This window comes from Epinephelus moara, chromosome 6 (genome assembly GCF_006386435.1).
Source record: "Epinephelus moara isolate mb chromosome 6, YSFRI_EMoa_1.0, whole genome shotgun sequence".
NCBI lineage: Eukaryota > Metazoa > Chordata > Actinopteri > Perciformes > Serranidae > Epinephelus > Epinephelus moara.
Genome location: NC_065511.1, coordinates 23,465,531 through 23,477,599, shown reverse-complemented (window position 1 = coordinate 23,477,599; position 12,069 = coordinate 23,465,531). Strand labels below are relative to the sequence as shown.

The 12,069-nt window shown below is 43.2% G+C and overlaps 1 protein-coding gene across 1 annotated transcript in view; it reads left to right on the top strand.

Moving 5' to 3' along the window:
- The window catches only part of itga8 (integrin, alpha 8), a 55,175-nt gene that overhangs the window by 32,069 nt on the left and 11,037 nt on the right, over nt 1–12,069 (top strand). The window contains exons 16-22 of the mRNA XM_050047610.1: nt 1,654–1,709; nt 2,152–2,309; nt 2,440–2,571; nt 4,957–5,024; nt 5,616–5,763; nt 7,060–7,152; nt 11,817–11,896. Coding sequence (XP_049903567.1) covers nt 1,654–1,709; nt 2,152–2,309; nt 2,440–2,571; nt 4,957–5,024; nt 5,616–5,763; nt 7,060–7,152; nt 11,817–11,896 — 735 coding nt within the window. The remainder of the gene's footprint in view (nt 1–1,653; nt 1,710–2,151; nt 2,310–2,439; nt 2,572–4,956; nt 5,025–5,615; nt 5,764–7,059; nt 7,153–11,816; nt 11,897–12,069) is intronic.

Here is a 12,069-nt window from a genome sequence, read left to right as displayed (position 1 = left end):
GCAGAAATGTTTCCCAGTCTCCCATGTCTGTGTGTCTAATTGAAGGGCTCACAGGGCTTTCGGCGGTATTTCCCACTGGCCCCGGAGCACAGGAAGGAATAAATGTCTTGCTTTTGGATAGAGTATTTAGTTTGTTAATTTTTTAAAATTTTTATTTTGTCATGCATACAAATATGAAAGAGTGTGGTTGAAACTTCTGCAATGAATAAATAAAGTCATTGGACTTTAGTGTGCAGTAATGATTTCTTTCAAATAAGTCACTGCTGTGACCAGCATGTCATTTTTAATGTGCATTCACCACACGACTCGTGCTGAATATGAAACGAATATGACCAGGCTGCACTGGCTTGCAAGACACCACAAATAAAGACAAACAACATTCAAAATGCACTGCATACATTTTTAAATAACGCTTTAGGGTAAAGATAAGGGATACCAATTTACATAATAATTTCAAATCTCAATTTCTACAACTAAACTACTGAAATTAGTCAACCAGCATAATGTAACTGTGACACACGAGAGAAGTTACATACTCCTTACTGCCTTCTTTTTCAAGCTTTTAAGACAAAGTTAGCTACCTATAGAATAGTTATTGCCAACTGGTCCAGCAATGGGGTCCAGATTTCTCCTTCATAATTATTTCAAGGTGCACACAGTTTAATTTATTCTGTGTCATACTTGCATTTGGCCATGTCTTCAAGCTAGTTTGCCGTCTCTGTTTAGTAGCTGTCCATGATTCACTCACTCTAAAGCAGGAAACAACACTTCAAAATAAAAGCTCTGGACACTTTTGGACTGCAACCCACCAGTTGGGAACCTCTGCTATAAAACACTCAAATTAAGCATGCGTTAATCATCTCACATGATGCTAGTCAGCCAATCAAACCTGTGCATTGCAATGAGAACTGCAACTCAAGTGAGTAAGCTACACACACACAGGAAAGAGACAAGACAAGAGACAACAATCGGAGAAATATAAGAGTCAGAGAAAAGTAATTTCATGTGGCGTGTTCTGAAGAGCAAAAACATGAGAGTGAAAACAGCTTTTAATCAAGAATGAACAGACTGTTACATGTTCAGTCTTCTCACAGGCTGTTCAAAACCAATGTATCTAATCATATGTTCCTAGTCCTGTACCATTATTAAAAGCAGCAATGAGCAGTGGTGCTACAAGACAAAGCACAGAGCATCTCATACCCACTCAAATCTGAAATGGGGGCACAGGAAATTAAATAGTTTATATCAATCAGTGTAATTACTTGGAACTTGAAATCATACAAGGTACAACTCCAGTGAAATGGCACTGAATCACTGAATTACAACGCAAGTTAGACGTTAGACAGGGGGGCTGTTGAAAATCAAAAAAGGTGTCATATCCAGTATGATTTATCGGCAGGCTTGTTATTGAAAAAGAGCCTCATGCTGTCATGAGAGGGTCATTATTTCAAGATTAAATGTCCCGGTAGGAATTGGACCCAAGATGTTGGCACATTTTGTACACATGTCAGTGCGAATGTGGAGGCCAATAGACAACAAGAGTGTCTTAACAATGTGTTGATCAATATACATATACAATATGCTAACAGTTATCACATTCTTCCCCCTCTCTCTTGTCTGTCTGTCTGTCCCTCTCATATTCTCTTCCTCCAGCCTGAAGGTGGATGTATGTGCAGCAGTGAGCGGAGTGGGGATCCCCAACTCTGTAGGTAAGCAGCTGTGCACAATGTGGCGGGATGAGAGAGGGAGGCAGAGAGGAAAAGTAAAGAGGGTGGGACAGTAGTCACAGCCACCTCCAGAGTACATCTCATTAGAGTCTCCTGCTGTGAAACTGCTGCTCTGCTGCACGGATCAGACGGGAGAACAAAGGCAGGAGGGAGGGTGGAAACAAGAATAGGGCAGACAGACACAGACTGTGGAGGTGTAAAGCACATTGTTTCCACTGTCTAATGATGCTCTGTAGAGTAAAACTCCTACAAATGGAAAGTCACGTACACATGTGCAGGGACACACACAGAAAGGGACTGGACCATGTGGATTAAACAGTTAAGGAGTGTTCGATTGACCTGATGTCCTCATTCACTCTCCTTTTCATTACGCTCATGCTTTCCTCTCACTTCCCATCCATCTGCATCTTTACCGTCTGTCCAGACCTGAGAGCAGAGCTGCAGCTGGACTGGTTGAAAGGCACCAGAGGTGGAGTTAAGCGAGTTCTGTTCCTGGACACTCAGCAGCCTCAGCGCACAGGCCTCCTAAAGCTGGGACACAACCGCCCACGTTCATGTCTGCGCTACACCATTTACCTGAGAGTGAGCAAATCACACACAAACACAAACTTATGAGCTCTGCATAATGTTTTGTATCTGACAAAGGAATCAGTTGTCCAACGGCTCAGTTTACTATTTACTGCACATTTCTCACCTTTCTGTTTACTTTCAGGAGGAGGAGGATTTCAGGGACAAATTAACCCCAATCTCACTGGCTCTAAACTACAGCTTAGCTCCACCCGCTCATGGCCAAAACCTCCCACCTGTCCTCAACCATTACAGTAGCACCTTCCTTCAAGAGCATGTGAGTATATGCTATGTGTATACAGAATAAGCATAATATACATATACAGTATGATACTGTTTTTCTATAATGTGATTTTGCTATATCAGTTCCAGCATCCTGGGAGAGGTATTCCTCCTCTGTTGCTCTTTCCTCCTTTTTTCCGGTTTAAGACTTTCTTTTTCGGGAGTTTTGTCTTACCTGGCTCGAGGGTCTAAGAATAGAGGGTGTCATATGCTGGATACATTGTAAAGCCTCTTGAGGCAAAATTGTGATTTGTGATATTGGGCTAAATAAATAAAACTGTCATGACTTGACAAGACTAAGCCCAACTCTGAGCACATACTGCCAAATATGATACTGAAATCCAACCTGATGATATATTTCAGTCACTCGTTCCTCGGTGAAAATGCTTAACTTAGACACACACAAAAATCACCTGCTTTAACTGTTAATGTCAAGCTCAATTTTGTCTTTTCACAGGGTGGATCAGAACTTCTTTCCAAGCGAAACTTTACAGATCAAGACCTTAACTATAAGAAAAAAAGGAGTTCACTGTACAGTAGTATAACTCAGTCAGGTGCTGGTCAGTGTTGGCAGTTCAAAAAAATTAAAAAAGGGTTCGCTGCATGCCAAAACTCAGCTCTGGAACAATTTAAAACAATTTATTAATCAAGCAAGCTAGCCTGATTGAAAAAATGTGGAACACATTGCAAGCTCTTCCACTTGCAGAAAGCGTTAAGATAAATACCAAGAAGAGTAAAGTAACCACAGAGAACGCCGGAGAGGAGAAGAATTTTTGTTACTATTTAATGGAGCTGTAAGTCCTTTTTTTTTTTTTTTACATTCAAAGCTTCTACTAAGGTTGTCAAATGAAGCTCAGATATCTGTCATCATATTTCATTATGTCATCACCCCTAAAAAAATCCTGACACAAAATCCTCAATTTCAATAAAGTGAGTCATCAGATTAAAATAGCTCCTCATAGTCATAGCAGCACAGTTGTCAAGACAGAGACGAGGACTTACGCCAGGGCCACACCGGCGAATAGCCTTGAAGCGCCGAGAAGCGAAGCCAGTTTCCTTTCGGCGCCCATGTTAACCGATTGTGTCATCCACACAGCTCCGTGGCCGGCGCTGCAGCAATTGTTTCGGCGTCTAGCCTATTTTCTGCGCGAGCCGCGAGCGAATGTGTCAAGCTGGGCAGGAATATAGGCTATACATATTAGTCAGTGGTATCTAAACAGAGCGCAAGAGACATGAACACACACACTCACTCACTAACAAACACACACGAGAGAGAGAGAGAGAGAGACAGACAGACAGACAGAGAGAGAGAGAGAGACAGAGAGAGAGAGAGAGACAAAGAGAGAGAGAGACAGAGAGACCCATGATGGAAAAACAGCCCCAAATGTGATGGAGACAACAGCTGGGAGCAGAACGCTTGTCGACCGGCGTGGAGAAATGCACGTGATGTGAACGGGCTCGCGCGAGAATTTCAGTGCGCTGCGCTTCGCAGCACTTCATTGGCAGTGTGGCCCTGGCGTTAGTGTCACAGCGCGTGTGTATTAGAGAGAGAGAGAGAGAGAGAGAGAGAGAGGGAGAGAGAGAGTGTGACGGAGAGGAAGAGAGGGTGGAAGGTGGACTATTGCACACAGTGTTTCTGTAAGTTATTAACAATTTATGAGGAATGCCTCTATATCACTTCTTGACCCACCTGTCCAACCTGTGATGTTTTCTAGTAAGCTCACCCGAATCTGCCCGACCTGTGGGTCGGTACTACTAGGTAACCACCAATCAGGAGAGAACACAGTCTTAGCTGCTCTGCACTAGCCTCCTGTTACATTTAAAATTGATTTTGAGGTCCTGCTCCTTGTGTACAAAACCCTACATGGGCTGGAGCCAAGCTACATTGCAAACTCCCTTGTTCCCAGCAACAGCCTGAAGAAGATCGGGGATGCAGCCTTTGCCAGTTATGCCCCAAAGCTATGGAACACACTACGTATAGATATCAGGGAAGCAAGCTTGCTGAATATTTTTAAAAGAAAGCTAAAAACATATCTGTTCACTTTAGCCTTTAACTAGCTCTGACTTTCCTGATACAGTGACAGAATGTTAATTCACAATTTGAATGTCAACATTGTGAATGAAGCTTCAAACTATTCGGCACAGCCCTAAAACCAACCTCAGCCCACAGCTGGGTGCAAACCTAATCCAAAACATGTTCTGCTGGAACTGTTCTGCCGAACTCTAGTATGCATGTTATGTGTCTGCGTGTATACAGCACCTGCATCCTGGGGTGTCCCACTTGGGTTTATTTCTATTTTTGGCTTTGTGATGATGTCCAGTGTACCTCAACAGTTTCCTCATGACACCCCCCCTCTCTCTGTTCTCCTCTTCCTCTCAGGCCTACATTCTCCTCGACTGCGGTGACGACAACATTTGCATCCCCGACCTCCAGCTCTCTGCCGGCATGTAAGACTGACATTGCCACGCCCCTCTGACCTTAACCTGTGAACACTCAACACTTCACACGGCCAAACAGCGACACACATGCGCACACAGCTAAATCATGGAGAACATGTCTGTTATTCCTCACACAATGAGCAAAGTTTACACTGAAGCTGCTCACATTATAGTTCCATTTACCATGTGGTGTGTGTGTGAGGGTGTTTGTGTGCATATGTGTATGTGAATTAGCCGATTCTCTATAGTGTTTCCAGCTGTGAGATATCTCCATGGCAGCGTTATACAAACATCCTGTCACCCTCTACTGACACACACACACACAAACACACACACACGCACACACACTCACACACACACACACACACACATGCACGCACATTATTGTTGGGGTCAGGGGTATTGCATTCCATGCAGTAGAGCAGATTGCACATCCAGGGAAGTCCTAAAAATTTGTGTACAAAAAAACACAGGACAAGAGTTGTAGATTCTTTTATGTAACTGCAGCAAAGCGCTTTATTTTCTGTGTCCTCTGCATGACTGAAGAGATTTATTTTCTTAGTGCACTGTTCTTTCTTTTTTTAAATAAAACACACACAGGGACCGCTCCGAGCTGGTGATTGGAGACGACAATCTGGTCATGTTGACCATCACTGCGGTGAACCAAGGAGAAGGAGCCTATGAGACGGAGCTCCACACACTGATACCATTAGAGGCCGACTATATTGGAGTAGAGCGCAGAGTGGAGGTAAATAAACACACACTTACACACACATTTGTTTGATATTAAAGGAATACTTCAACCACAAAGTTATAATTCGTCTAACAACTACTCATCCCATGTTATGCTGAATTCGTGAAGAAAACTTTTCTCACATGCCTCCATGGTGAATGGAGAATCCAAAACCGGAGAAAATTCTGGATAAATTGAAGTCATAGGGGTCCACGTTTAACAACAGCAAAACAAACAAATTCTCACACAACTCATGCAGTTTAATCCAAGTCTCATTTACCCAGCTGTATGCTCGATACTTCCCAAACACATTTATTTTTGCCAAACCTTCCTATTTAAATCAATTCCACAAACAGTCTCAAGCATGAACGAGTAGTGCTCCTGGGCAGGTGCATACATTTTAACTCTGCTCAACGAAATGGAGGAGCAGTGTTCAAATGCAAGGGCTTGCCCAGAAGTGCTACTCACAAACTGAAGTGTTTAAAATAGCATGGTTTTAGCGAAAATGTATGTGTTAGGTAAGTACTGAGCATATGACTGAATACTGCATGAGTTGTGTGAGCATTTGTGAAGAGATGTTTTGATACAGTTTTGCTGTTCCAAGACCCTGTTGACTCTATTTTTGGAATTTTCATTCACCATGGAGTCATGTGAGAGAAACAAAGATTTCTTTACAAATTCAGTGTGACACGGGACGAGACATTGACACACAAATGATCTTTTTGTGGGTGTCGTATTTCAGCCAGTAGAGCAGATACTGAGTTTAGACACACAGGACTGAGGCAGTGGCAAGTGTGAGGTATGTGCCAACTTAGTGATCATTCAAAATAAGAAAGGGAGCTATTTGAGGCTGCGGTTACAGTATGACATCACATCCTGTTGTGTCTTTGAGGTGCGTGTTTGTTTGGAGTGATTAAGGCGAGGCTATCAGCAGGCTATGCTTTACTGGCAAAAGCCCAAAAGCCCCTATTATGATTTACAAGCTGCATTAGTGACTACGGAAATGGATAGGGTCAACTGCTGTGAGTGTGTGTTTGTGTATGTGTCTGTGTGTGTGTGTTTGCACGAGTGCGTGCGCTAATGAGTGTGTAATGGGGCTGTTTGATTGATGAGGTTGTTACTGTCAGAGTATTCATCACTCTTCCTCTCTTGCCTTCCCCCTCCCATCCCTCCTTCCTTCTTCACTCCCTTGCTCCCTTCCCCCTTTGATGCTGATCCACATCCCTCCCTTGTTCTTTTTCCCCCTCTTGACTCAATGCTCCCTATTTGTCTTTTCCATTGACTTTTGCCTCATCATCTCACCCTTTCCAGTCCCTGTCTCAGCTAAACTGCGAGTACAAGATGGTCAATGAGTCCAGAATGGTGGTGTGTGACCTCGGGAACCCGATGGTAGCAGGGACAGAGGTGAGTTTTAACACACAAAAGCGCACACACACACTGTTTCCACTGGCACATCCCCTTTAAAACATCTGCGCGAAGAAGCTGTGACTGTTACTCCTCAGGTTTAATTCACACTGATTGATGGTTTCCAATGATTACTGATTATCACCTTGACCCTCATTCAACACACTTTGACTCCCTCAGCTATGCTTCACTCTCAGTGTGTATGTGTGTGTGCGTAAGTGTGTGTGTAATAATAATCCATTTAGCTCTTAGATGGATGACACATGCAGGAAGTCAAGGCTTTGTAAAATAAAGAGTGGTCCCTTCCTACATGAAATTCTACCACACCGGTATATTAGTATGTGTGCCACAAAAGCACATCACACGTGCTTTAGTGTGTGTGATCAAGTGTGTGTATAACTGTGACTGTTGGGTTTTTATAAATGTGTCAAGGCCGGCACAGAGGTGTGTTTGAGCTCTGGAGGTGACACCCGGCGTCCTGATAAATCAATTATGTGATCATGTTTCAGTGTTGGGGGAGGAGAGCAAAACAAGGCATGTGAAAGGGACAAGGCATGTGCATGTGTGCATGTGTGCATGTGTGCGTTTGTGTGTGTGTTCCCACCATCCGTCCAGATGTTTCCCATATTTAACTCTCCCTTGCCCCATTGGATGTTCAGGAATCCGTGAGCTTATGCAGAACATACTTCCATATACCCCATACAGACTGTAGTTATATTGTGCAACGAAACAGTTGTCATCACTGGAGTTCATTCCTCGTGCCACATGACACAGCTGTAGTGCCTCACTGAGCAGGGTCAGTGTAGGAGGTACATGCCTGAAGGAAAGCTGGTTTTGGCTTCAGTATTTGAGCCTGTCTGCCTGCATCTCTGAAGCTCTTCTTTCTTTGTCTGTTTTTATTTTAGTTCAGTGAGCTTGGTGACGTTAATAGGGCCTCAAATTCAATTTAAATTCTATTGTTGTTATATGATCATGTTGTGTGAACTGTTAAACAAAAATTCCAGTGTTTGAATTATTGATTCAAGGCAAAATATAAATTAGTTTTTTATGTTTTTGTTTTTTGCAGAATTCAGTTATATGTACATCACATGTAGGTGCAAAGCTGATGGAAACTAAACCACACAAGTGCTTAAATAAAGTGGAGTCAGGTGTGCAGGCAATGAGTTTTTGCTTTACACATGTGAAGTCCAAGTTTGGTCTCGTATAAAGCATGAGAGTGTGCCACAGTTCATCGCATTTAGTTAAATTTTTTAATGCAAAAACGTGTCACATTGTGAATATTTTTAGTTAATAGTGTGACATCAGCCATATCCCACAAGCCCCATAGTCCTCCATCTAAGATGTTTTGTGTATCAAACAACCCCTGTAAGCTTTAAAGGTATACTATGCAGGAAATGTCGGTCACTGTTACACAACAACATTCAAACATGACCCCTCCTCCCAGGCTTAATGCCACTACTATTGTGGGAACATTACATTTTTTGTATTGGAAAAACCAATACTGGAACAAGCTATCTAAGCTAACCACATACCCCCGCTTTGCTCGTCATCCCAATCCTCTCCCTCAGTGCTCACCAGGAGGTGAAAGCCAACCGCATATTCACATTCAATATCAAATGAGCCATGTCTGCTTGACCTTTCACCTCACTATGTTTGCATTTTTTTGGCACTGTGTCTGCTATTTTCATAGTTTCCTCCTGGATGCATGCTGTTTACAGTCCCTACCTTTTTATTAAGACCCAACTGCATACTATATTAGCTGGGGGCTACGCACCTAGGAACATCCCGACCAGAGCAAAATAAGAAAAAAATGCATGCAGAGGGCAGAGTCCCTGCAGATAAATACACCACCACACACTTCTAGTCATAAGTGATGATTGAGAGGGATTACTTTTGTATGAGTCTATGCCATAGACTGTAAATATAATGGATACAGTGACGCCGCCCATTGGTGTGTGGACTCCCATTTTGAAGCCTCGAGTTTGGCATTTTGCCATCTTGGTTTGTTGGAGCTAGAAGTGACCACATATAGGCAATAGGGTGGAGCTGTGGAGGAGCGAGGGGTGGATCTGACTGAGAAACAGAGGACACTACGGCAGACTGCCTGTCACTTAAAGCAGCCTGACCTTAATTATAATAGCCATAGAGACCAAAACCGTTTTTTGTACCAGGCTGTAAACATGTTTATTTCTGCTGTCAAGTTGGACATTTTACATGGGGGTCTATGGGGATTGATTCACTTCTGGAGCCAGCCTCAAGTGGCCATTTAAGGAACTGCAGTTGTTAGCACTCCTTTGTTGGCTTTATTTTTGAGCCCAGGAGGTTGCTGCACATTCTCAGTTCAACCTTATCACATATCAACGTGCTCATGGACTTTTCACATCCAGATACAACGTGAAAGTCACCCTGGGTGTGTTGGTTGTTGATATTCTGGGATGCTGTGTCATGCCAAACATGCATTGTCTTCTTTCAAAATATACTTACATTTTCACAGGAAATTTACCGTTTACATACAGTGTCTTTTAAAATAAACACACTATGTCAGTACCACCAATGCAAACTGACTTTTTTTTCCCTCCAACAACTAACGCAGGTGGTTGGGTTTAGGCAACTGTTGTGCCTTCTTCTCATCCTGTTCGTGGCTCTAACATTGTTGTTTATTAATCATCCTGTTCGTGGCTCTAACATTGTTGTTTATTAAATAGCGATGATGTGAAGGTGATGAAGGAGGCTCCGATGACACCGTCTTGCTTGCATAAAGAAAAGGTTTATTACAAGAAGTACAGCATCTGTCAAGCATCCAAAATGCTTGGAGAGGGTTCAAAGCCAATATGAACTGCTCTGAAAAGCAGTCCCAAAATACCCTCGTTATATAGACTCGGTCGTGTTTGTGAAATGTGAGACAAAGTCAAACAGACGACAGAGAGACATTCTTGTTGGACTTCACCAAACCTAAACCTGGGCCATAAATATCCTCTTGACCCTGACCATACATGCTTTTGACCCTGGCCCCTAACTGGTCATCTGTTCCAAAGCTTCAGAGTAGATCATAATATACTACACAACAAAACCACGTGGTTAGGTTTAGGAAAAAAGAACAGGATGCAAACACCACTCGGTGTTCACTGGACCCATCCACCACCTCTCCCACTTTTGTTGTTGTCCCACCACGTTTCCCCCTGATGCCGCTGAGCACCATTAAACTATACGGGGGCCAGTCGCCTATCATGGCAATGTTAAAGGACTGCTGTTTTCATCAGTGTCTGACGCCGCAAGTCACTGCCCAAGTGCCGTATTTCAATGACTTCGGAGTAAGACTAGGCTTGCTTGGTCTATACATTGTTTTTTGAAAAATCCTTCATGGTATACCTTTAAGCTCAGTAGGTAGCTGTTAAAAGTTTGTAGTTTAATACCTCTGTGCGCACAGCAGCAGTGGTCAGTTGAACTCTTACTTGTTTTGATAGATGTCAATACTGACAACTTTGAATGGCTGACAAAAAAGTATAATGATGTCTTTAGAAACTCTCCAACCCACTGTTTCGGCATGAAACCACTTCTCTCAGAACTGTTCCAAAGAATCATCATTTTATGCCAAGATGTGGCTAACTACATTGCTTGTGGCGAAGCTTTGTAGCTTCAAGGAGGGCAACAGCCCAACACAGAAGCAGTGCATTCAGCCATATTGTGGAAAATCGTAATTATTTCGAATACAAATACAGCAGAGAATCTGACAACATTGTGAGAGTGTTTTGAGGAGATTTCTGTGGATGTTTTGATGATTTTTCTCCACCATGAAAATGTACAATCCATAACAACCAACATAAATCCAAGCTGACCACAGCTGCTGTTCTCGCTAAAGGACCAAACTACAAAGTTAACAGCCACCTTTTAAGATGGGGAGTGATGCTCAGAAGACAGATTTTACGAGAAGCATTTGACCTCTTCAGACTATTGTCAGGCTCTTCTTCTTCTTCTTCTCCTCCTTAGGCTATGACAGTATCATAGCTGATGGTGACGTCGTCTCTCTGAACGACTCATCTGGTGTCTGTTTCTTTAGATCTTTCCCGGCTGACTTTGTAGTCCCGCGCCCCACCTACACCCCCCCGCAGGCCTGCCTCGTGAAGTGTTAGTGCGCGTCTGCATGCTGTCATTTCCCGCTCTGGACCATGTGTTTGACCTGTTGTTCAGTAGAGCTCACACACACTCGCACATGCACGCTGTCACACGGCAACGGGCACGTACGCACACACTGTTGTCGTACAGTTGGTGATGAATTAAATCCTCCACGTGTTTTGAGTTAGCCCGGAGGACAGGGGATTTAAACCAGGGAGAGACAAGAAACTTAGCTGTAGCTTTTAAGTGAACGCAGTCTGGATTTTCTCTGATTTTAGAATTCTTCTGTTGTCAACACAAACGCGCGCACACACACACACACACACACACACACACACACACACACACACGATCTTCTGCCTATCATGTAACAACATAGAAGGATGTAGCCTAGTTAACATGGCTTTTACTGTCTATCACTGGTCACTTTAAACACTTACGTAGCCTTTGATGTACAGATGCAACTTATTTCTGTCCTCCTTCTTCTCCTGTCACATGGTTTTTATATATTCTCTCTCTTTTTTTCACGTTGTCCCCACACTCTTTCCCAGCTGTCTGTTGGTTTGAGGTTTTCTGTCCAAAGGCTTGAAGATGCTGGACCAAAGATCAGCTTTGAGCTACAGATCCACAGGTGACACGCCCACCAACTCTTAGACACAAACACACACACACACACACACACACACACACACACACACACAAAGAGCTGCTTGTCTTTCTGAGCCATGTAAATAAGTTCTGTGTCTGTCCCGATCCTGTCGCTGTGGTTTGATGAAACTAACCGCAGAGACAGAAGAAGGCACA